General features: G+C 42.5%; 1 protein-coding gene across 1 annotated transcript in view; it reads left to right on the top strand.

Annotated features, from left to right (window-relative positions):
• Positions 1-1,156: 1,156 nt before the first annotated feature.
• The window catches only part of LGR4 (leucine rich repeat containing G protein-coupled receptor 4), a 127,767-nt gene continuing 101,796 nt past the window's right edge, over positions 1,157-27,127 (top strand). The window contains exon 1 of the mRNA XM_065403496.1: positions 1,157-1,341. Within this exon, the coding sequence (XP_065259568.1) occupies positions 1,157-1,341 (185 nt within the window). The remainder of the gene's footprint in view (positions 1,342-27,127) is intronic.

Below are 27,127 nucleotides of genomic sequence, written 5' to 3'. Positions count from 1 at the left end.
AAGGGAAAATTTATGGGATTGCTCATGGGAGAAAAGTTAGGCCTGGCTCATACACAGGAGGCCTTACTGAGTTAAGTAAGTATTTGGAGGAGTGGGCTTCAGGTGATACAGGACTCGTGCATGTTTTTTAAACAAACAAAAATTGAAAAAATCAGATTTAAAAACAATTTTTGGTTTTAATAATTAAAGTGCCATGTCATGCAGGAAATGGAAACCGATTTTTAAAATATTAATTTTAAATGGGTCCCTTTACCCTAATTAAGATGAATCGAGTTTCTATGAATTCACTTCTGTTTCAGCGCACTCCTCGCAGCTTGCATTTTCCAGTCACCCCACCACCTTCACCTCTGCTGCCTTGTGTGCAACCTTGAATCACCAATTCAGCCAGCTCAGGGATTCCACTTGAACCACCACGTTGTCACTCATCTGTCGGGGTAACGCCCACCAAGTGCTCCACTTACCAAAGAGGCCAAGGCGCCCTTCGTTCGTTGGCTGCTGCTAGGCTCCTCTTTGCATATTAATCAGCCTCAGATTTCTTCTGCACCAATGCGGGCGCCGGCTTCACTCTCCGCATACGCACCTAGTTGATTTGCATAGAGCAGCAGCCGGAGCCCCGACACTGTGCAACCCTAGAAGGGAAAAGGAGGCTGCGGAGCTGGACTGGTGTGTCTGGCTCTTGGCAAGCAGGGGAGTGGAGTAGAGGCAGACAGGAGCTAGAATGGCTGCATGGTTCACTTCCTAGGCATTGCAACACGGCACAGCAGCAGCAACAACAGGGAGAGCGCCACGGCAGAGGCAAAGCCCAGCGCACGTTACCTGCTAGCTTGAGATGAGCCCCGCAGAGGGAAGGGAGCTGCTGCCTTTCAATGGAGCGGGAGAGAGGAGGGAGAGACGCTGAAGTGCTGGCTCCTGGTGCACGGTGTTGAGGGGGAGAGAGGGCGAGACACTCCGCTTGCGCTGGGCACGGAGGTGGGGAGGGAGCTGCGGTAACAAGGACTCACTCGGCTCTGCGCGGGGCCAGGGCAGCCGGAGAGGCGTCTTGCAGCGGGCGTGGGGGAGGAATCGTTCTGCAAAGGGACCGAGTCGAAGCGTCCAGCCCGGGCAGCCTCGCCGCTCCCAGGAGCGAGACTCCCGCACGCACCGGAGGGGGCTCGCAATGCGGTGCCTGGCTCTGCTCGGCTTCTTCGCCTGGGGCTTCGGGAGCTCGGCTGGGCCCAGCGGCGGAGCTTCCCCTCCTCCTTGCCCGGCTTCCTGCAGCTGCGATGGGGACGGAGGAGTCGATTGCTCCGGCAGGGGGTTGACCACCGTGCCTGAGGGTCTCAGCGCCTTCACCCACGCCCTGTAAGTCCGGGGGACACGCGGGGGCGGTGTGGCGGCGGGAGGTGGAGACTGGTGTGGGGGGTGTGGGCTAGAAGGGGTCCCTCTTTGCCTCCAGACTTTCCCAAACAGGTTTCCCGGGTGGGTGTGTTGGCAGCATGGCCTGGGCAGATGCCTGCCCTACCTGTTAGTGTGGCAGGGTACGGAGACCGTCTGGGCGCTTGGGGCTGGGCTAGGTTAATGCCAAGTGCTTTCAAAAACAAACAAACTCGGGAATTTTTTTGTTTTAAAGATTTTTTTAGAGCCCAGCCAGCCCTTCTGCCAGTCTTTTTGGTGATCTTAATTCCCCCTGGCCTTGCATCCCATTTGACAAGTAGGTGGGAGAAGGGTGACCCTTACCTTATTACTACCTTATTCCCCCCGATGGAGGAAGCGGAGAGGAGATATTGTGTCTATTTTAATAGAGCCCCTTCCTTTGAGAAATAGACCCCTCGTTCTGTCCGTGGTTCCTTGTCCCCATCCTACAGGCTTTTGGTATCTTGAGGCCGGGGATTTGCAGATCTGGGTCAAAGTTGGACCTAGACACCTTTTTAGTGTGTGTCAAACAAACAGAACCCCAGACCGTGCTGGTTGGTGCGTGCCCGTTCCCAGTCAAGCAAAGACCATCAACTGGTAAGGGCAAGGCAGAATCAATAAGACAATATTTTTGTGCTGCCAAATTTGGGCATACTGAGTGAGGAAACACCTGGATTCAAGCATAATCAGCGTAAAAAAAAATTAATCCAAGCATAGTTATTGAGCAAATACCTTGATTTTGCTGGCTCTAAGATCTCAATACAGCAAACTGACCCTTCTGTCTGTCAAACAGCCTTATGAAGAGGAGACCACAGTATTAAGAACAATAAAAAATAAGCACTGCTACGTACATTTAATGTGTTTTTTTTTTTTTTTTTTTTTTTTACTTGAACTCTGTCTTCGGCATTTCTAAAGTGTGTTTATCAACTTGGTATCTAAGCATCTGAGGTGTTCCCTTTGAATGTTTGGGTTGTAAGCATTTGGGGTTGCAGAAGAATTTCCTAAAAAATTGTAGAAATCCACAAATCTGTTTGTATCAATCAAGAGCAGGAGATGGCTTTCGCCAATTGGCATTTCCTAAGCAGATTCATTTACTGTACTTACATTGCCTCTGCAAGGTCCAAGCTGAAAAAGGAAACAATAAGAGATGTATAGACTTCAGGCAGTAGAGTGCTGATTAGGTATTAGAATGTCAGGAGACCGACTACCTGCAGAATATGCCAAGTGAGAAGGCTGGAGGTGAGGGACAAAACCCATCAATTATTATATTTGAAAATGGAATTATGTAGCAGTATCATATTGCTCAAAGGAGCAGAGAAGTTCAAGGGTTAATGTTAATAGCTGTTCAGGTATGCAAGGCCAAGGAGGATTAGATGGTTTGCATAGAAATGAGGAAAAAGATTCTGATAATATGTAAATGTTAAACATGAGGTAAATATAGCAGGTAACAACATTACCTGCCTTAATTCAGAATGCCACCTTAAAATATGGAAAGACGACAAGTATTTGTATCCTTTGCAACATCCTCATAGTAATTCAGAGTGTATTTAACTAGCTAGCAAGTGAATTAGATGTGCTGCTCCCAGCAAAAGTTTCAAGCTTTTTTTTTTTTTTTTTTTTGGATGGTAAGTTAGGTAGTCCATCCATAAACAACACTAACCATTCCTCTGCCAAAATATCATGTCCAGTCTGTAGTGTAGGCAGATGTTATTAATTAAGCACACTAAATGTTAATTTGTTCAAAATATTGTGTCTATAATGTGGAATGAGAGAACTTTTATCTCTAATACAGCTTTATTTGCCTTGTTTTAATAGTCTCGTGAATTTGGTTAATCAGTTTCCTTTCATAGTAAACCTTAGATTGTTTCTTTGGATCGTTTCTTTAAAGTCCTCCGTGAAAGTTGGCACTTTAGGCAAGATTTGCCAGTTGGCATCTGTGTTAAATATTCAATAATTTTATTATAAACCTTTAATTGTACATTTCCCTTGTGTAGTGAGATGACTGAAGAGGGATTTACAGCTTTCAATATGGTAGAGTTTTGCTAATCCACAAACCTGTTAAGTTTCACAATAAAACATGCCAGGCTTACCCCACTTCTCAGCAAAGTTTTAATAGCAGAGGGCTGTAATGAGATTTTGTATTACTAAAGCTTCACTACTGTTGCAAAATGTATTAGTGCACATTATAGCAAATTTTGATGATGCATAATCATAAATCAATACTGAACTATATTTGTCAAAGTAAACGAGCAGAATACACTTTGATGAAATTGTCTTTATTTTTCTGTGTGTTTTGGTTCATTTACTTTCTTATTCATGAATATGCAAAGGGTCTCCTGGTTCTTTGTATGAATTACCAGGGTTTTCCCAGTACTTGTTCATCAGTTGTACCTTAGCAAAACATGTCCCATTTCTCTCATATACCACGTGTGCAGATATTTTTATCATTTGGATTGTGTAGAGCAGATTATTGAGCCTGAAATCTTATGAGTCTTTTACTTGTTAGTTAGCAGGAAGTTGCATATTTGCAAAGTAATATTTATTCATTGACTTAGGTGTATTATACAGTAAGACCGCAAAGTAGGACCATATAATACTGGGAGTTGGCTTTTTCCTTGTGTTTCTTTTGCAAAGGCAGTGTTTTTCATGGTTAGATCAGGGGGCTGGAAGACAGGAGGACCGGGATCTCACTCTGCCACTGGGTACTGTGCAAACTAGGGGTATGTCTACATGGCCTTGGGGAATGGAGGTGTGAATAGCATTGTTCAGCAAAGTACCGTGCTGTAACTCCCCCAGTTGCTGGAGGCGCAAACTAAAAGGTTCCTACTTCGCATTAACAATGTAGTCCTGTTTGAAGGAGGACTACATGAATGCAAACTGTGAACATATTAGTTCGCACCTGCAGCATCCACATGGGGGAGTTACAGCGCAGCACTTTGGTGCGCAATGCTATTCACGCCCCAGTAGTCGGAACTGCAGGGCAATGTAGACATGCCCTAAGACTTGCTAATAAGCTCCCTGTGCCCTAGTTTCTCCATATGTAAAATAGGGATCTTGCCAAACTTTGTAAAGTGCTTCAAGATTCTTGGGAGAAAGGAGCTCTGAGGTTATGATTATTAGGCTGACTAGCATCCCTGTATATCTGTGAGACTGCCTTTATTGTCCAGAAGTGGTTATAAGCCATTAAAGTTAGAACCCAATATAGATATAGTTGCCAAACTCTTTCAGTTGTAACTCCCTGTTTTCATATGCTGATAAGATTCCTGAAATTCACTTCTGGGACTGATGTATTCCGTACTTGGTTTCTGTTTGAAGGTGGGATGTGATATATACTGCAATGTGTGTTGGTGTTTGGGCAGTCTACATCAGAGTAAAATCCTTTCATCTCTTTTGTTCTGCAAGAGTTAAAAATACTCCCCATGCGCATGCCAATTATTGTCCTTGCTTTTGATTTTTTTCAAACACAGAACTCAACAATGGCTGCTTTTTGAAACTTTGCATTTAAATATTCCCCGTTTTGGAGCATAGCCATTCCCAAGTTTTGGATATGGGGGAAAGGCAGAATAATAGTTTTATAAGCCATAGAAAATTCAGCACACTTGGTAAGCATCATCTGAGCCTGATATTCTATGAGTTGCAAACTTAATTTTGTTTCTAAATGAAAGTTTAGGTTTTTGTTTTGTCCAAGAAACTGCCATGGTGATGTGCTGCTGCCTTGTTAACCCAACGTTGCAGAAAATGGTCTCTAGACAAACAATGACCATATCCTTTACCTGCCCTGTACCCTGCAAGCATTTAAAGCCTTACATTTCTTGATGTTAGAGAGGCAAGGTAGGTGAGATAATATATCTTTTATTGGACCAACTTCTGTTGGTGACAGAGACCTAGGCTAGGTCTACACTACAGCGGGGGTCTGACCTAAGATACGCAACTTCAGCTACGTGAATACCGTAGCTGAAGTTGCATATTTTAGGTCGGCTTACCTGGCTGTGAGGACGGGGGAAAGTCGACCGCTGCCGCCGCCTCCGCTGCCGCCTCTTGCCATGGTGGATTTCCGGAGTCGACGGCAGAGCGATCAGGGATCGATTTTATCGCGTCTTCACTAGACGCGGTAAGTCGATCCCCGATAGACCGATTGCTACCCGCCGGATCGGCGGGTAGTGAAGACGTAGCCCTACAGAAGTTGGTCCAATAAAAGATATTACCTCACCCACCTTGCCTCTCTAATATCCTGGGACCAACATCGTTACAGCTACACTGCATTTCTTGATAACTTTTAACTGTGTAATCTTAGTATTACATCCTATCTATATAAAAATATACTGATGTATTCCCTTATCTTCCATATCAGGTTAGCTTGAATAGAACCACAAGTGGATGTCCATTTGCATTCCTGTCTCTTCCTATTTCTATTTGTACTGATACCTTACAATGGTCAATTGAGTATCCTAGCCTGGATACTCCTCTTGGTATGTTTTGTTCTCAGTACATCCATTATTTTACTATACTTGATTATTATTGTACGACTCACTAAAATGTATTTTTTTTCATAGAGTCTAATGGATATTATGAGTCCCTTGCCGTGGAGTGTCTACAGTCTAATTTTACATGTGACAAAATGAGTGAATACCACACAATGGTAGGGGTTGGGGATGAAGGGAGGAAGGACTGGGGTTTCAATAATATCATCTAGTTACTTAGGCCTTTTCTACACTACCACTTTACAGCGCTGCAACTTTCTCGCTTGGGGGATGAAAAAACACCCCCCTGAGCGCTGCAAGTTTCAGCGCTGTAAAGTGGCAGTATTGACTTTACTCACCAGCACTGGGTGGTTTTTTTTTTTTTTTTTTTTTTTAAAACAGCGCTGAGAGCGCTCTCTCACAGCGCTGGTGCCGCGACTACACAGCCACGGCAGTGTTTTAACATTGCTAATGAAGACATACCCTCAGTTATGGTATGAGCAGAGCAGGATGTTTCCATTAAACATATAATGATAGGGTTTTTTTTTTTTTTATTTTTTTAAAGGAGGATAACTCATGGCTTTTGGGTGACATGGAAGTTTATTATTGTTGTTGTTGTTATGATAATGATGAATTTGAATGAGGAAGGCTGGTATTTTGATGAACAGGGATTTTTTTTGGATAATATTCCATGAATGAGGCAGCCTGGGAAAAAAACTCAGAGAAGGGAGTAGAGTGGAAGAAGTATACGAACAGAGGAGATTAGAGCAGATGAGATAGGGGTGAATCCAGTGGGTATCAGGAGGAACAAGAGAGGAGATAGACTTTTGATACAGTTACTGTACGGAGCCATTATTTTGGTAAAACTTAGTTGGGTCTCTAAGTCCGAATTACACAATCAGCTACTTGTTTTTTTCTCATCATAGGCTTTGTGGCTTTGCTTTGTTGCAAAATAACTGTTGTCTAGCAAGCTGATTATGCCAAAGCAGTAATGTTAAGATGAAAGCTAATGAGTTTGTTTATTTATTTATTTATTTATTTTAATTGATGCAATGTGTTCTTGTTCTCTGACATGATCTTACTCAGTGGTGTAGTGGTAGCCAAAGAAGGGGATAAACTAACCTAAACTTAACTCCATATTCCCCAAATGAGAAGTTTACCCTGCACTACACTACTGATCTTATGCATGTTGTCAATGACCTGGCAATATGTTATGTAAAAGAAAACATTCTCTCTGTGGTCAAAGCAAGTTATGCTGAGGGCATCTTTTATATTACTGCTGGAATTACTTAACCGCAAATACTGTACTTTTCAAGTCTAGTACTGGTGCAAATCTAGGGTGGAGACACATTGGCTGAGATTTTTCAGAAATGATTAGTGATCTTTGGGAGCTTGGATATCTGGATCCCCAACTTCAGACACTTTAAATAGGTCTGATTTTTACAGGGTTGGTGTTTGATACCTCCTGAAAATCAGGCTGTTTCGAGGTGACACAGTTGGGCTTCTGAAATCGCTAGGTTTTTTTGAAAATCCCAGCCAATTTAAATAAAATATAGTATTAAAGTGAAAAGTATATTATCTAGCCATAAATATAATCCTTGTTCTTGCCAATGATTGTTAGGATACATAGCATTTTGTTTCAAGATTTGCTGAAAAATTTGGAAGCTTAAAATTGCAAGTATTCCACTCCTTCTACTTCCCAAGATCTTTCTTCAAACAAAATTATTTTCTGAGAGTCTTTGCAATTTTGGGGGGGTTGGTTACTTTGCTTTAATTTTACTGTTTTTCCAATTTTTGTGTGTATGTTTTCAAGACCATAGGCATTCTAGTGTCCAAATGCTTTGGCACAATCTCGATGTAGTCAATAGGCAGATCATGCGCCAAATCTGGACCGCCAAACACCTTTGAATGGACTGTGAAATCATTTTATTTACATATTATTATCGTTATTGTGTTTTGAAAAATGTTTCTCTGGAGTCTGGACCTTGGCTATATCTTGACCAAGAAATTTGGACCTAGACCAAGAAATTTGGACCTAGACCAAGAAATTTGGACCTTGACAAAAAATAATTGACTACCCCATTTCACATGTTTGTTTGCATTGGTTTTTATTCTCTGCTCTCTTCCCTGCATGGAGAAAAAACACAATTGCTGCCTAATTTTGTTTTAAATGCACTCCATTCTTACTGTGCATATTCGGTTAGTCTTCCCTTTCTTCCAAATCCATCACTTCATAAAAGAAAAAGTCTTTTTTTCTAGTAGACATTCAAAAAGGAAATGTTAATTTTGCTATTTGCCAAAATCAGGTTAAATGGCTTTTAAAAACTATCAGTTTCAATGGTGTATTTTCTACAGTTGTTCTGCAGCTTCACAAAATCAAAACGTTGGGTTTTTTTTAACGAGCAAGGTCTAGCTATTTGGTAATTGGTGTCTCTGTATTTGTAAGAAGTTGATTAATTCTTGGAGATTTGTAATGTTCTTGTACCCACCTCGAAGAAGGTATTGCACCTGAATCTGGTCCAACTGGGCTATTTCTGCTGAGTTTATATATATTCAGCAGGATTATAGTATCACTTGACTAGTCCTGCTGGCTACAACGAAACTTGTGTGTTTTTATAACTGAATGTCTTTTTTTTTCATCTAGAATTTTTATGTAGCATCAGCTGAAACCAATGGTAGGTAGCATGTAGACCTAAGATGTTCTCTTCTAATGTGTCAGATACAAGGCATTGCCTTGTAATGTTATAGATCAGTTACTGTTGCATTAGAATGGTGAGGAGCCTGCTTAGGTGCAATGAACATTGTCTAGCAGAAGGAATATGTTGAAAAGTAAGGATGGCCAGGCATGACCTTCAGTTTGGAAAATGTAGCATAATTATAATTTTCCTGAGATAGAAAAGCCTTATCTCATTATAGGTTTGAAGGTTTTGCAGTTACACATTGTGTAATTTTTCACTTGCCTATGCCACATACTGTGATATGTGGAGAGATAAAGTCCACCTTTATTCATATATTAAAGACTCATTTTTTTCTTTAAAAGGGCAGTGGCTGCAAGCCTTGTCGTCGTCTTCTTCTTTTTTTTTTAAAGGCTTTTTTAAAGAAAAAGACAGACCACACACATATAACAAATAATTTTGACAACAATAAAAACACTATTTTGCTTTAAAAAGAAATATTTTCTTCTCCCCACCTTCCGCATTCTAGCATTGTGTTAATGGATGAGAACCAAGAGTGAAACTGAAATGAAACTGACTAATCTATTTTTCATTTTTCATTAACAAAAATTAAAAGAACAGCATAAACGGTGAAGAGTTAAAAGGACTCTTAAAAACAAAACAAAACACAACACAGTCAGAATACATCTTGATCTGCTACCATGGAGCTCTGCACCCATGCAGAGTATAAGACTCTTCATGGGTCTGGGCTGGCTAATAACACTGGAGTGGATACATCAGCCCAGATCCTGCAACTGGATCCAGGTGAGCAGATCCTTGCAGCTGTGGGGAGCGACACTGAATTCAGTGAGGGTCTCTCAAGCTGATCTGGTTGCAAGATTGGGGCATTTAAAGTATGTATTTTTTCATGTGTCTTCTTTCTTCTATAAGAAATATGAAGTCCTAGGTATTGCATGAGAAGGTAGAGGGTTTTTTATGGTTTTTAAGGAAAAAGAGTGTAAAACATGTAATTGGCAACACAGTTCTTGTGTGCCTCCCCTTCTCCCCAAAAATCAATGCCCTACCACAGTGTCTAATTTGTCAGGCACTTGACACTTATTTTTGCACCTTGAGCTCATTATTGTCAGCCATATGTCATTTCTTGTTTGATGCTGACTAGCAGAGGCTCAGAACCGTGACTTCAGGGAGCATGGAAATCAGTTTGCTGTGTGAAAAATTTCAGGACGTTAATTTAAAACAAGTGTGTACTGGTAAATCATTCCCTTTAACTCTTGATAGGCTTTTACTAGTAAATATGTGTTTAACATGAAAAATACTGGAGGACGCAATTCAGGCATTCAAAAAAACATTCATGAGACACTTCCCCTGTTTTTTTTTTTCTTTTTCTTTTTTATATGTACACAGAGAAAGTTACTGGCCTAGATTCCAGAAGGGCAAAGCATTCCTACCTCCTTGTAAGGTGAAGGAAAGCTACTGTGTTCTTGGTCCCTTGGGAAAGCAGGCTGAGAGTTTCTAGCCTTCATTAGTGAAGATTGCCTTCTTACTGGGAACCAAATGTAAGCTGGTGCAGTATTTGTATTGTGGAGGGTCTACAGACAGCTCCAGTGCCCCTGCTGCTGCTCATGGTTTTCCAAAGCCTTAACAGAGTGAAATTAGCAAGACTGATCAGCTTTCACCTTGCCCTCTGAACTCTGTAGGCAGCAGTGAAACTGTCAAAAATCGTGTCAATTCTATGCTGCTGCCACCTGGAAAAAGCTAGGATATTGGATTTGTTCATAGACAAGATGAAGAACCTGAAAGAGGCTGGAGGAGAGCTAGAATCGCAGAAACATTTTCTCTTCATCACCCTCACTGCGGGGGAGGTGTACAGAGAGGGAGGTTAGAGTATCCAGCCAGTCTTTCTACACGGAGGAGACAGAAAGCTCCTTCTAACTTCCAGGAGAGAGAGAAGAGATGAGCTCCAAACTTAAAAAGACACCTATTTGCAGAAGGCTGATATAAAAGAGGAGACCCCAGTTTGAGTTTAAGGGGCAGCACTTTTCTAGAAATCCCAGCAACCTCCCCAGCAGCTGGGCTGGGCACCTCATCTGCATCTGGACGTTGTCCTTGAACCTTGCTGGTGGAACCTACCTACCCTCATCTTTCATATCTGCCTCTTGGCATGCTTGGTCGGCTTCCCCACCCCCCTCCAACAAAAACAAAAAACCAAAACCTGCTGGTATTTACTAATGAGAGGTTCTCAATCTGTGATCTGTAGAGGGATGTCTGGTCCCATGAAGTTGGCTCTTCATTATTTCCAGCTGCTAAATTGCATTACAAGTCAGCTAAAAATGGATTAAATGATTTCCTAATCTCTCTCCTACTGGTATGTAAGCAATTGCTTTAGCTGCCACTAGATTTTATGTCACTGTGAATGAGAGAGGAAGCTTGTCTATACAATTTTGAATGGGAGGGAAGGTTGTCCCTGTCACGATCTAGTGTTGTCCTCACTCTGGAAATGTTTGAGAACGCATGTTTCAGGACCTCATCCGGCTCCCATTGAAGTAAATGGCTAAACTCCTGTTGATGGTGCGATATCAAGCCTGTGTAGAATGTACTGTAGTTCAGTGCTTCTCAAAGTCGGGCCGCCGCTTGTTAGGAAAGTGGCGCGGGCCGAGGGATGTGCTGGCCGCCCTTCCTGCAGCCCCCATTGGCCTGGAGCGGCAAACCGCGGCCAGTGGGAGCCGCGATCGGCCGAACCTGCGGACGCGGCAGGTAAACAAACAAGCAGCGGCCCGACTTTGAGAAGCATTGCTGTAGTTCACTGCATATGTTAGTGCCTGGTGGGAATAATGCTGAGATGGCATCTGGTATGCTTGGCAAAAGAAGTGACCTGATTTTCAGAGGTGCTGAGCTACTATTACTCCTGTTGACTTTCATGTCAGACACCTCCAAACTTATAATGATTTTACATTCTATTGCTAACACTGATTACTACAACTGAAAGATTGGAAAAGAAAATGTTTCAATATTTGTTTGTTTACTGTATGCATGTGACAATAATTTGTGTGTGTAGTTCATCATCAATTTTCCCTATTGTATAAAAGGGTCTTTTGTGCAGACAACTGACAACATTATATACTGGGGCATAGCAATATTATAACATATGTTTTCAAAAAAGCAAAAGGGAGTTGTTTCTGAACAGGTGATGGTGTCGGCATATTTTCTCCAATTGGCTGGAGTATGACATCTGTGAAAGAACTTATTTTTACTTTAAAAAAAAAAAAAATCACATGATATTGTTTTTTGTCAACCTCATGTCTCTGGTATATTGTATGTGTCTACTTGGAATTATATGTCATATTTTTTTCTTAGTTGTGTCATTGTCCTATATCTGCACACTGATATGGTGCCCTGGAGCTTAGTAAAACCACAAAAAGTCAGTTGAGCTTTTAATATGAAACCAACCCATTAAAGGAGCGTTTTGTTCAATGCATTTTGGCTGTTGAGAAAACATTAGTTGAAACATAGACTGACACATTTGAAATATTGTGGACTCCATGTAATGACAGAGATAAAGTGAAACTGCTTTTGTTGTTTTGTTTGTTAAACCCTTGTGTTAATTTTGGATTTCTACTTGAGGAAACTTACTTTAATAAGGACATCTGAAAAGTAATGTATATTATGCTGAGAGATTGGAGCAGTATATTATGTACAGTTAAAAATATGAAATTGTCATTTCATTGCACTTAACTGATTGAATGCAGTTTTTGATACAACTAGATAGAAGAATTTTACTATAACGTGGCATAACAATTGTGGAAGCTTGATGCTTTAATATGTAGCAAGATGAATTTTGTAATTCAGATCTTGTCTGTATTTTTATGGTTAGGGTGAAATGCTATTGAAGTGCTGCACTGGAGTAGTCTTTTTGGTCTTTGCCCTGTCCTAAATTACTGTGTAATGTTAATCATTTGCTGTGTCCCACCCCAGAGATGGGTGGATCTGTAAGTGCTTTGGGATCCTTCAACATGGCATTCTAACAATATAAATGTGGTATGGATTTGCAAACAGTAAGAAGGTCCTCAAGGCCTCAAAAATCCCCCCTTTAAAAAGTCTTACTTGCAGCAACTCCTTCCTCTTACAAAGTAGGAGCCAGTTAGTCCCACATTCTGAACTCTCCCGAGGAGGAAAATAGGTGTGATGTATTTTTTTGTTTGTTTTGAAGCTCCCCAAAGTTGGACAAATGACTGAGGAAAAACTAGGTTTCAGGAAGTGTTTGATAAGGACAGTAATCAGTGGCTATAACTACATTAATAATGGCATCTGTAGGATCTGCTAATTCTAAGCAGTCTCCAATCATTTGTTGGCTTTGAGAATTGAGCCATAAGCTTTATGCATTGTGAAGGTTAATTTCCATTTTGAAACCACTATTTTGCATCATCTGACTTGCAGTTTAAAATACTTGGGACTTGATCCTATCTTCAGGTACTACATATAAGTAAAGTGCCACGAGTCTTGTTAAATTAGTAACTGGTTCCTGTATATTGTATATAAAAATGCAGGGGAAGGCTCATGCCATAAAGACCCAGCATAGAGGTGAGCACCACCTGAGAGGCACAGGGCACTAGGAGTAATAGGGTTGTGTCTTTGTGGTTTTTACAGCATTTGCTCACTCATAAATTATTTTTTGTAAATTTTCTCCTTTTTTCCTCATGAAGACAAGCTCAAAGGTGAGGCAGCAGTTGCTAAGCACCTTCTGGGAGGGCTTATTGCCTTGAAGGATCAGGCCCTAAAGAACAAAACAGCTGTACACTGTGTTCCTATGGCTGTTTAGCTAAGCTTTCCCTTTTAAAACTCAAAGCGTCTTATTTTAAAATTTGAATAACCTAACAATAGAAAAACAATGAGCCTGTTGAATGTCTCCGCATCAAACTTCAAGAAATTGTGTTCTGACTTCTAAATGATACACAGTTGGCACTGAATCATAAAACGTTGTGTGACCTCACAGCTACTCAGGTTAATTTAGCTTCATTTAATAATACTGCCAAACCTGTTTAATTTGGCTTAATTGAATAATGCTGCAAATGGAGTTGTGCATTTGATAACCTCGTTCTGTGAAAATGTTTTTTGTTGAAGAATTTTCCCATTACTTTCTTGACATCTGTATGGTTACACATGAATAGCATGACCCAGTCCCTCAGCAGGGAGACTAATGTGGCCCTGCTTTCGATAGCCCTGTTACTGACAAAGAAAACATATGGAATATTTCATTCCTGTCTTTGCAAAGAGGGCGTGGGGCTGTAAGGGCAAAGGGCTGCAAGCTTCAAACTTCATGGTAAATTGGTACGTTAACCACAAGGTTTACTGTTAGTAATCAAAGTGCTTTTGCCAAAGTCCTATTATTTCACATGACACTGTGTTGCTGTGGGAATAGAATCCCAAATGTAGAACAAATCCATTTCAGCAATCCAATATTAATAATGTAAGTAAGCAGCAGACTCCTCTATGGTCTCATTTAATCTTTAATGACACATGATACCAAGTGACAATTTTCCTAAAATATTTGGACACTGTAGTTGTCAATGTTTGATGTTTGCTATTTGCTTGGCAGATACACAAGATATGAACACAGATGCATGGTTCCCACTGGAACAAGACATGGGGGCTGTCTTCCCTTACATTCATTACGTCCCCTTTCAAGCCACAAAATGGGGCCAATTGTTTCCTATCATCCGAACCAAACACCGCACTGTGACTCTAAAGTTTCTATTGTGTGGTAACAAAGTGAGAGTCTGCTATTGCATTCCACTCTAGCCAGTGGGTTACTGCTCAGTCATCAGGAGTGTAGCAAGAAACCAAGGCACAACACTGTTGTTTCATCACCAAAGGGAAAGAAAACCCATTGTGAGGCTGGGGGAGGAATGAAGAAAACACTTGCCACCGAAATATGTGAAATAGTTAAGTGGGGATTCAGGGAATTTACCCCTCTCGTCCCTTCCAATAATTTCTTGCATGTTGTTTTTACTCATGTGCTATTTTAAATTGTGTTTAAATATGATTTTAAAGTAATTCTTACTATGGCGGTGGTTCTGCAATTTTTCCAAATACAGGTTCAGCACCCCATAGAGGATGGACAGGTGAAGACCCTATTTAATCTGCAGCTTTGGAGTGCAGACCCATGATGGAACCCCAAAACTAAATCCCATTTGGACTGCTGGTTCCAGTCCCCCTTCTAGACCCTTTTTAGATTAAGCAAGATTTAGACTGATCCAGTACTTACTCCCTTCCTACACCCAGAAACTGGAAAGAAGCTGCCCTGTTTCCCAGGTTACATGGTTGCAGGATCTAGAATTCATATTGGTTTCTAATTAGCAAACGCCCAAAATCAGACCAGGAAAGGGCCTATAGTTCTATTAATCTGAGCTGATACTTGAACTCACTGAGTTGAGTGTTGCCTTAGAACAGAGGTGGGCAAACTTTGGCCCACGGGCCACATCCGGCCCACAGGACTGTCCTGTCCTGCTCGAGCTCCTGGCCCAAGAGGCCAACCCCGGCCCCCCCCCCGCTTTCCTCCCCTCCTCCGCAGCCTCAGCTCGCTCACTCCGCTGCCGGTGCAATGCTCTGGGCGGTGGGGCTGTGAGCTCCTGGGGCAGCGCAGCTGCAGAGCCCGGCCAGACCCGGTCTCTGTGCTGCGTGGTGGCGGCGGGGGCAGTCAGGAAGGAGGGGGGGTTGGATGGGGCGACAGGGGGCAGTCAGGGGACAGGGAGAAGGGGTGGTTGGATGGGGCAGGGGTCCTGTGGGCCATCAGGAATAATAGGAGGGGTTGGATGGGGTGGTGGGGGTCCGGGGGCGGTCAGGGGTGTGTGGATGGGGCAAGAGTCCGGGGGGGGGGGGGGGGCGCGTCAGGGAACGGGGGGGTTGGATGGGGCAGGAGTCCCGGGGGGGTGGGGGCCGGGCCAAAGATAGGAGGTGGGGGCCGGGCCGAAACCCCCTACCCTAAACGGCCCTCCATACAATTTTCGAAACCCGATGCGGCCCTCAGGCCAAAAAGTTTGCCCACTCCTGCCTTAGAAGTTGAATGAGCTGAGGTTCACACACACACACATTCTCTCAGGAAAGTTTGGGGAGTCCTGTCTGAGCTGCATCCTACAAAAACCCTTGCTAGTCTCTCTCTTCCCTCACCCCATCCCTTCCAGGCCAGGGACCCCACCCTCTTGAATGCTTCCCTTGGAGAACTTTGAACTCTATTTCCAGGCATAACTGGAGGGGTTGATTCATCAAGATGTCGTGTGATGTGGCTTCTTTTCAAGGTGAAGCTACTTCAGTGTCATCTGGTTTTGCCATGGTGGTTTATTTTAATTTCAAACCTTTCAAGTCCATGTTAATTACCTGAAAAGTTTAACTTTAAGGGTTTTTTAGCAGGTTGTTTTAATTATAGTCAGACCATAAACCTAGAAAGCCAGAGACCCGTTCAGTAACCCAAATATTGCAATATTTTATATGTCAATCTTCAGCTTCCTAAAAGCGTAAAATGGCTGAAAGCTGGATAGGGCTGCCATTTCGTGCCAAGGACTCCCGTTGAAGAGTTTACAAGGGAAAGATCACCTGGCCTCCCGGCTACAAAGGGAGTGGTGGGCTCTCTTCTGTTCCTGTTCTGTAGGCAGTTCCTTTAGATAGCTGAACTTACGTGCACTTAATGGCATGAACAGAGAAAATGGGGGCTGGATATTGGGGGGGGGAAATGTCCCAGTTGTATGATCTTTTGGGTAGTGGGCCTAAAAGTTGTCAAGAGAATTGATGGAAATCTGTTGCTAGAAGCATTTATTAAAACTACACAGGATAAATCATTTGGGGAACAATTCTATGACATCTTCCAGTGCTTGGACTAAATGATATTGGAGTCTCTTCTGTCTCTGATTTCTAAAATCAATACACGTGAATATGTATGTGTGTCTACGCAAGGCTTGTCTTGCTGGCTCTCTGTATGCACACTTCCCGTTGAGCTCAAAATTTCAGGGTAAGGCTCACTGTCTGTAATATGCCTTAAAATTAAATTATTAGGAATTCTCAAAATTGTACAAAGCCTATTTTCCCCCATAATGTCTATATCAGTGTTCATTTAATGGTGCTGCTCTTGATTCTGTTGATCCCTCAGGGAAAATAAGTATAAAAAAACCCACATGGAATTTTTTTTCTTTCTTAATTTGTTGTTACTCTGGAAGAGGGAGTGCTTTGTAGTTTAAGAAATTATTCATGTATGGTTGTCTATTTAAAAACTTTACCTGGGGTCTTTATTTTTAAAAGTGGCTAAGTCCCATTTTCATACAAGTCACATGTGAAAATAGGACATAGATACTTTTTGGAACGTTTACTTCCAAACGATATTTTGAAAAGCAACTGTTTTTAAACTGGCATAGTAGCCACTCTTAATATAGGGCCAGATCTTGCTGTCCTTACTTGGTCACAAGTCCCACTGTCCTTAATGGAAGTTTTGAGTGAAAAGATCTGGTAGAGAGAGAAGGATCTGATACAGATTTTTATGTTCCAATACTGTGGGATTCTACTATTGAAACGTGGCAGCTGGAGGTTTGGAGTTGGACACAGTCCTACCTTTTGATACTTTTACTGCTGTTGATTTTAACACTTGGTTTTTTTTGGTTTTTTTTTAAGTGCTAATATTGACCAAACTGTTAATATTTTACAGAACTAGTGTGTTGCGTCTCATAAGGTGTAGAAAAGTCATGTCTGTTCCAAGGGCAAATCTGCTGGCACGGTAACTGTGTTGAGTGTTTACTGGAGACACTAAATCCCTTAGATATCTAGGTCAATTAATCATTTATTTGATTTGACTTACTCTTGCTTGAAATATTTCATTTTAAAAACTCTAGCTAGTTTACGTACATGTTCACACCCACTTCCTCCCCAAAAATATGTTAAAAAGGAGTCAATGTGGCACAGATAGTGGCTCTCTAACTTCCAAGCCAATAGCGTCTGGTGTCCTGGCTTTCAGATGTTTTAAGTAGGGTTTGGATTCACTGAGAGGAACATTAGTGGATGTAGTAGCCTCTGGATAGTTTTTAGAACTCCAGCTAAAGCATCGGTGTTTAACCATCTAGAGTCAGCTTCTCTCACTTGCAAACTGCCTCAGGACATTGGGCCATCAGAATAAATCCAGAGTGATGCCACAAGTCATTGCTGTGGCTTTGCATGCCAAGCACACCAAATCCTGTGTAAGAACATCTGCTTGGATTGTCCCGATCTCCATCCACGTGAGAGACTGTGGGACACTAGCCACCAGCATGTTCCTCCAAACACTTCTGTAACACAGTTCATGTTAACTCACGCACATACAAATATACATGGATATTTGTGTCACCACTTCACAGTGATGATTGCTGCAAGCAATGCTAACCCCCAAGACAATCTCCTCTGGTGCAGTTCCAGTGTGCATGGGGACCACTGGCATAATAGCACAAACAATGCAAATAGTCTTCCCAATACCATCTCACAATAAACTGGGTGCTGCCTAAATGGCCTGTCTCATTCGCTTTCTGAATTCTACACAGGGGTCATATTTCCCAGAGGCCACTTACCTGTGCAAATAATGCTGCATGCACTGTGGAGCTCAGTTTTGTGTTGTTCTCACAGAGATCAATGTTGTTGATTTTGTTTTCCTTCTGTCACCTGCATGTCTCAAAGAAGGCCTTCCTCACAGCATGCTGCCAGCTGGCCTGAGGCTGATATGAAGGCATTGGTGTCCTGCTAGCTTGTTTGTGTAGAAGGTACTTTCTGTGCAATTTGTTCATGAACATACTGTTCAATATCAATACACAAGATCAATGTGTGTCCCCATAAATTCCCTTACCATAACTAATACAAATAATAAAGCCAGGGAAAAATAAATGCATCAGACTATCAAAAGCGTAATATTAACTTTTTAAACCCGTTTAGTAGCACAAGTTGTCAGTGATTACTGCCATATCAATACAGCGTGAAATCACTCTTCCATGAACTCTCTCATTGTACAAATGAAGATAATGTTGTTATAAATGACTCCTAATGCAGGAAAAAAGGGGGTAATATTTAGTTCGGTTCCATCTCCATTAATGGTTTGAAAAGGTGAGCACAGAGTACTTCTAATTTGGGCATCATGCTGATCTTGGATGTAACAGCTTGCCTGTCCATCTGTTGCTGTACACCCTGCTGTCTCCTCATTGGTATTCTTAGAAGACTTTTTCTTTTCTTTCATATATGCGGTCTGCAAAATGCAGCACGGCAGTGCTATAATAGCTATGTTAGTTAATGAGCTGTCCTTGTGGATGAGAGGACCTCTTCACCTTGCTTTGTCTTCCAAAACTATATCCCATACTTATTGAGAGTACTGTTGGATCTGTATCTGTTCATGTAATCTGGGAATGGTTTCATTAGACGAGGCAAAAGGTGGGGTATACAGGGTCACCTGGAATCACAGTGGGGATGGAGACACCGTTAGTATCAATGTTGTTTGGTAGAAAGCCCCTTCTGAATTCTCAGAGAACAGGCAGTCTTTGAAAAATCCTGCATTTGCCTGTCCACCCTTATGTAATCATCCCAGGACCTGCATAATTATTGAGTAGTTATTCCTTTCCTTTTATTGTATTCCCTGGGGATTCTTTGAGGGGCACGGAATAGATATAGGGGTTCCATCGGTAGTTCCTGCACAGGTGTTTAAATCTTTCAAGGATCTCTGGCACATTGCTGATCCTGTGTAGGCATTTTCTTGTGCTTAAGTCTTTCTGAGAAATTGCTTTAATAAAAAAAGAAAGGAAAACACGATTATGAAATTCAGTAAATTGGAGGAGTGGAGGTGTAGCACTTCTAGCGATTTTTTTTTTTTAAAAACCTTTTTTTAAACAGACTACGTTTCAAATTGTGGTGTCCCTTAAACTACTGTGTTTTGAGACAGTAGGGGAATCAATGTGGTGTAATAATTCTGGAGATAGTCACTGTAAATATGACCATTTTCAATGATGTGATAGGCCTCTTCCATCTTTGATCTCAAACAGTTGCTTAGGCCAGGGGTTCTCAATCTTTCTCTTTCTGAGCCCCACTGCCGCTCTCCCCCAATATGCTATAAAAACTCCACGGCCTACCTGTGTCACAACTATTATTTTTCTGCATATAAAGCCAGGGCTGGCATTAAGGAGTAGCAAGCAGGGCAATTGCCTAGGGCCCCATGCCACAGGGGCCCCCAGAAAGCTACATTGATCAGGCTTCGGCTTCAGCCCCAGGTGGTAGGCTCAGGGCCCTGGGCTTCAGTCCCATGCAGTGGGGCTTTGGCTTTCTGTCCTGGGTCCCAGCGAGTCTAATGCTGGCCCTGCTTGGCGGACCCCCTGAAACCTGCTTGCGGCCCCCCAGGGGGCCCCAGATCCCTGGATGAGAACTACTGGCTTAGACTACATTCCAGTCCACTTGGGCTCTTTGAGTGCTCTCTCCTTAATGCAGTTTTTGTGGGTGGGGTGGGGGGAATCTTTATCCTCAGCACAATGGCGAGCAGAGGATTTTTCTGCCTCTGTCTGCTGGTTGTCCAGGAGCATGTTTGAGATCCCATGGAATATGAACTCCATTGAGTACAAGATAATCCCAGTATCCTGGTTTATATTTCTGTCTATATATCTATATCTATAGAGACAGACAGACAGCCTTGAGCATTAATCTATGCTATTAGCAAACTCCTTAAAGCTGTTCCATTTCCTTACTCGGTCACTGCACAACTATTCAATTCCATAGTTTCTCTGCTAAGAGTTTTAAATCTTTCAGTTTCTGAATGATACACATCTGCAGGGTCTCTTTTCAATAAACATCTTGTAAAGCTTAATCGAAAGCCATTGACTTCGGTGGGCTTTGGATCATAGTCCTTATGAACGCTCTTATAGTCTGTTTGCTTGAAACTCCCATCAAATGCTTAGGACATTAGAAATATGGAGACGCGTTCCTCCTGCCTTCTACATTAGCAACATTTTGCACCAATTGCTTGTTTTTAAAAAGAATCTTTACCGATTATCCCAAAGGTAGCAGCTAACAGCATCTGGGACTATGAAAATAACCGTGAAGTACTTGCTATGGGTCGTGTATTGGTAAACCTTTTAAAGATCTCTTTGCCCCAGAACTCGGACTCACTTAAAATGAGAGACTCCTATTCCAGCTATTCTTCAGGATCTCTCCAGAGTTGCGCAAGTGCCTTTTGTTAAGTTTCCACACTGTAGCCCAAGGCATTGGAGGAGGGAGTTGACTAGAACTCAGTGCATTTATTCTCATGTATTGTATTTAATTAAGCAAAATAACCCTCAAAATACAATTGTGGTCTGAAAGCATAATAGGCATTTTAAATGCTGGAAAGCTTTGGTCACATTTTATCCATTTTTAACTGGAAAAAGATATTATCTGTAGAGATTAATGAGCAATAAGTAAACTATGTTGGATCTAGACTTGCAGAATGCAGTTTAACCACTTGTTCTTCAGCATATTCATCTTACAAAGAATAGTGAATGAAGTTTGGGGATCCTACTTTTGTGTTGCTTAAACAACCATAATCTAGGTTACCCACTGCCTTAATTTCCTTTCAAGAGTTGTGTAGATAGGGTTTTGCCATCATTTACACTTGATTACTTCATTGTTAATTTCCATGATGTGATTTAGCATTCACAGGCTTAATTATTCCTTTCTGACCTAGTGAAAGATTTCCTTCCAATAATTACCTTCACTGCCCTTTAGCCTCTTGCACATTAGTTTGTTTGGAGAAACATTGTTGCTCAGTAAGCAATTCCAAACAAGGCAGTGCCTGAAGCTGTCTTGGAAACATAATTTATACCTTTGACATAGTACGTTAGGCCTCAGTGCCTGAAACACTTCTGCTAGATGTGTTGAATTAGTGCATTGTAGAATTTCTCTGTTCTCTAAAGAAATTAGAGATGGATGTGAAATGTTAGCCTGTATCACACTTGGGTTTATTAATCTATAGCAAATATGCTGTAGTGCTATTAGCAGGGGAGGATTAGGATTTTGTGGGGCCCTGGACCACAGCAAGTGGGGGTCTGTCTGTAAGTGTGCTGTGATACTTTTATATTTTTATGTCGGATTTTGTAAGCAAGTAGGTTTTTAACTTAGGTGAAACTTGGGGGTACGCAAGACGAATCAGACTCATGAAAGGGGGGACAGTAATCTGGAAAGGTTGAGATCCATTGTTATAAGCTCTCCTTATGATGAAAAAGATTAATGTGCATCACTTACAATTCATACGCTTGGATTTTTTAATTATTATTATTATTATTATTATTTATTTAAAGTTCACAGTTGGAAGGCTGAGTCAGTAATGTCTAGCAAAATTTGCTTGACAGCACAATAAATAGTGTGTGGCATTTGTACATCTAGACTACAATCAAACCAGTGGCCAATCTGTGTATATAATTGGCCCTGAATAATCAGTGTGTAACTCTTCCCTATACAGTTTATGAATGGATGGTCTAATCATGATCTCTTAGCTGCATAATTCCAGAGTTGCCAAAACTTGCAATTTTTATCACTAATATTGAGATATTTGGTGCTTTTCTGAAAGCCCTATTTCTTGGAGGTATACTGTTGTGTGTGAATCTTGCCTTTTTATTTTAAATATATTTCTGTGTTTACCTCAACTCACTGCACTGAGTTAAAAACTACCGGTGTCCTGTCTCCCCTAGGGTCTTACATTGCAAGAGCTAACTCGAATTAGCAATCTTGATGTAAAAAGAGAGCCAAAGAAACAAAATTTGTTCACAAGACCATTTTCCTCCCTCTTTGCAGGCAGGGGCATTACTTGCTATAGAGTATGGGGGGCATTTGCCCCTCCTCAGACCTTGGTTCCTCTCCCCTGACTTTTCATAGGTTTGTATGCTCCATTATGTCTTCCACTCTTTGCCCCACACCTGTCCTCCAAGACTTTGAAGGATATAATATAATCATATATAGTGTTCTATATGGTGATGTTTGCCCCTCTGAAGAATTTTTCTGAAATGACATCCCTGTTTGCAGATCACCTTTCAAATACAGCATATTTGTAGTAAAAATAAAATAATTAAATTTCAGTGACTATCTTCTGTGGGTTAGTTTGGGCTTTTTTTCTCTCACACACGTGCAGTGGGTTTGTGCATATGAAATACTGCTACTATATACCTGATTAAACTTGACAAGCCTTAAAGTCCATTCCTAAGAGAACAGAGCTGAATAGTCACTATATATCTTCTTCACATCAATACTTGTATGAAAGAAGTTGTTTTTCTACTGTCTAGCCATGAAAATTCATTAGTTTTAAGGTGTCAATTATCTTACAGCCATCATATAAATTACAGTAGTATTAAAATGAAGGGGCAGCCTTACCTTTGAAATAAAGGTAATAAAAAGTGCTTCTTTGACACTGCTTGATTTATAACCACAGGTGAAGGCTGTCCACTGTTTTGGCTGAGGGTTTGTGTTGAAGTTGTCAGATTTTACTGGATTCTTAAAAAAAAAAAAAACAGTATGTAAAGTGCACTAACTGTTTATTGTTGCGCTTCTCAAGTGCAAACCTGGTGGTTGGCTACTGGCACAAATTTTGAAGGTGTGGTAAACGTTATTGCTTTCCAAAACAGAATGCTGGTGGCCTATTTGCCAAGTATAGCCAAATCTTGCGGCAAGAAGCTGGGTCAAACTATGGCCTGGTGTACACTACAAAGTTAGGTTGACGTAAGTCTCCTTGCATTGACCAATTTATGCATGTGTCTACACTCAATTTGTCTCTGGCCGACATAAACTTCCCAATACGCCTCCCTGAATGGAGTAGAACCATGGTCGACCTACTTTGGTCAACGCAGTGCAGGTGTAGACACAGCACAACCTGTATTGACCTGAAGAGTCCTCCAGCAGCTGTCCCCCTGTCCCCGTGACAGTGACCTCTTTCCTCAAAATTTTTAATTCCACTACCTAGGGATCCCAGAGTCTGGAAGCTCCCCCGCCGAGCCCCCACTCCCCCCAAACCAACCAAACAAACCCTGCCTGTTTTGGAAATGCCGTTTTCTGGTTGCCCTCCTTGGTGAACACCCAGAGCTGCTCAGCTGCTCACTGTGTTGTGTGCAACTGGCCAATCAACCATGCTGGCCCCATGAACACATTACAGGTACTAGACGCACACCTGCCTGGAGTAGATGGAAGGTATCAGGTCTCCTGGGCCGATTGGTGGAGGGGAGGGGGGAGAAGAGACTGTGCAAACGCAGCTGAGGAACTGCCATAGATACATGGACATCTACAAGTAGATTGCACAAGGGATGCATCTGAAGGAGTGTGATAGGGATCAACAGCAGTGCCATGTGAAAGTGAAGGAACTTTGCAAAGGAAACCACAAGGTGAGGGAGGGCAACAAGAAGTCTGGTGCTGCCCTAGACTGCTGATTTTACAATGAACTGCATGTCATACTTGGCGGTGAATCCACCGCCACGCTTTGGGTCACTGTGTGTACTTTGGAGGAGCTGCAACGGAGATTCCTGCTGTAAACATCGAGGAAGAGGAAGGAGATATGGCAGGGGACTCCAACCATGCCATGAGCCGTGATCTGTTTGAAACTCTGCAGGAGTGTAGCCAGTCCTGCCAGGCAAGTGCAAGTGAGCCCGCTGATGAAAGGGAAAGCTCAGGTAAGTGTGTACATACAACTTTCCTTGCAATGTTTTATTTGCCTTTAATTCCTCCCTATCTTCCCTCTGTCATTTCAAGATGGTGCCTGGCCCATTATCAATTGTAGAAAACAAGGGGTTTGACTGGTATTCTGTGGAAAAAATTAAAAATGAGGAAGTAAATTCAAAACAAATTTCTGAACCTGTACTATGGCAGTCTGATTGCACAATCCATGTCGGTTCAGTGTCCTGTGCTCGCATAGATGTAGAGTCAGCATCTGCTGTTTCATTCCCTTGCTGGGTTGGGGTGGGAGGTGGGGGACCTTGTTTATGTGAATAGGGATGTTCCTTTTATCTCTCTGAGAGATCTCAATGAAACATTCATGGAGATATTCTGCAGTCCTGTCCTGAAGATTTCTAGGGATGTGAGTGCCCTTTTTCCTCCATGAAAGGACGCTTTCCCCTGCCACTCAGCAATGAGTTCAGCTGGCACCATCGCAGGAAATCAGCTAGTGGCATATGGACGCAGATGGTTTTGGGGTGCCAGTAGCAACTGTGTTCTCTGTGCCTTTGTGACCTTCAGGAGTGAGACATCAGTCAAAATCACTACTGCCTGTGAAAAACAGTGCAGTATTCACTGCCATTGCCCTATATTCATGCCCTTGGAATAGGGACTGGAATTTTATAGCTTCATACAACAGAGTATTCTCCCTCCCCCCTTCCAGCTGCGATCACCATGGTTGGAACTGGAGATTGGTGCTGTGTCGAGGCACACCAAAGCTGAAGTGTCAATAAGCATTTCTTCTTAAAAATATGTATAGGAATAAGGGAAGGGAGTTTTTCAATGCATTTCTCTCATTCTGATGTGACTGTAAATCTAATAGTGCATCGGTCTTTTTATCAGCAGCTTCTGGTGTGGTGGCTTTGAGGGGGACTCCATACACACCTGCAGAATGCCTGCTCCCGATGAGGAGAAGGAAGAGGACTAGGGAGGATTGCCTCTGCGAGATCCTGCAAGCTGGTGCTGCATCGGACCGTGAGCAAAGGGCTTGTAGGGCCAATATGTAAGAGCATGGAGAAAGACAGAGAGTATAGGCAAAAGGCCCAGATACCCCAGTAGGACAAGGAGCAGGAAATGCACTAGGACGTAATGGGTCTTCTCAGGCAGCAAAACCAAATGCTGCAGACACTAGTTGACCTGGTCTACAAATCCTGGACTTTTCAGCCTTTTCAGTCCGTGGAGAACTCCATGGTCACTGCTTCCTACACCTTTGCTCCCTACACCTCTTACCATATACGTGGTATCACAGACTCCTATCCTTCCATGCCCAGGGTTCAACAAGGAAAACCACAGCTTCACATACACCAGTCTGTGGTTTTCACAGGTCACTGTGGTCTACACTGAACTACCTTTTTGTTTACGCAAATTGGACATAAGTGTTTACTTTTCAATAGGAATTTTATGTTTCACTTCAAGTTCTGTTGAACATTTGTATAACATAGTATGTATGTGTGTGTTTGCACTTCGATTTTGTGCCCTGATTTCTTGCACTCAATAAAGTTGTATTTTTGGAGAGCCAAACCACTATCTTTTTTTAGTTCACAATAAATATTACAGAATGCAAAGCAGCAGTCAAGAAATCAAACTACTTATAAATGTACACCAAGCCCTGCAGAACTTGCATGAGGGAAAACAGCTAGCCATCTTTATAAGTGTACAGCAGGCACCACACCATTCATAGTGTCAGGCAAAACTGCAAGCCCAGCAGTCTTTATAATTTGCAGCAGGCACAACAGAATTGAGACCAGTCGGCGAAAATAAAAAAAATACATGATTTAAATTACACAAGACCGACATCACAGCCACTACCGTGGCTGACTGTGAAAATAAACCTTTAAAGCAGGGGTCCCCAATGCGGTGCCCGCGGGCACCATGGCGCCCGCCGGGGCATCCATGTGCACCCACCTACTGGTTGCCAGACAAGCAGCCGCCGAAATGCCGCCAAGAAGCGGCAACGTCAAGAAGCGCTACCGCCGAAATGCCGCCGGATTTCGGTGGCATTTCGGCGTTGATGCCCCTTGACGTTGCCGCTTCATGGCGGCATTTCGGCGGCTGCTTGTCCGGCAGCCGTGGTCCTCGGCGGCTAGTCGTCCGGCGCCTGCCCCACGGAAAAGGTTGGGGACCACTGTTTTAAAGCGTCCCTTAAACACATAGCTTCACGTTGGTATTTTCTAATAGCACTGCAGTCTGGCTATTCAAGTTCAGCAGACAGCCGCTGCACCTCACCCCGCCACCTTGGTGCAGCTTTTCTCTCTATGCCTCACATATAGTATGCAGGGCACAACTTGCAGCTATATCCATTGTATATTTTTCTCACTGAGATCTAATCTAGTGAGTAAACTATGCCAGTGACCCTTCAGTCTACTGAAAACACCCTCCAATGTACCAAAGTCATTCTGCACCTGCTGAGCCAGTAGCTGAGTTTTTCTTTGGCACTGTCCAGATGGATACTGTATGGCTTCATGAGCCAGGGAAGCAAGAGGTAGGCAGGGTCCTCCAGAATCATTATGGTCGTTTCCTCATCACCAATGTAAATTCTCGGGAAAGAATGTCCCTACTTTCTGAATAGTCCTGTGTCCTTAAAGATGTGAGCATCATGCACCTTCCTCAGCTAACCCAGACTGATATCATTGAAGCATAACCAGTGATCCACTAGTGCTTGTCTAACTGTGGAAAAGTATCCCTACTGGGAACTTGACCCCAGCTCCCAGAAATCCCTGTGCAAATTGTTACTATCCTACAAAACACTGCAAAAATGTCCCAAAAGGCATTGTGCTGGAGAGTGGTACATGGTATACTGGAATACTTACCTGTGGTGCACTGCACTTTACATTGATGCAAGCACGCCTGGTGAGTACGTACAGTGCCGAAACAAGCAGCCAAGTGTGGACATGCACGAGC

This window comes from Emys orbicularis, chromosome 4, assembly GCF_028017835.1.
Source record: "Emys orbicularis isolate rEmyOrb1 chromosome 4, rEmyOrb1.hap1, whole genome shotgun sequence".
Lineage (NCBI taxonomy): Eukaryota > Metazoa > Chordata > Testudines > Emydidae > Emys > Emys orbicularis.
This window is presented reverse-complemented; position numbering and strand designations above follow the sequence as displayed.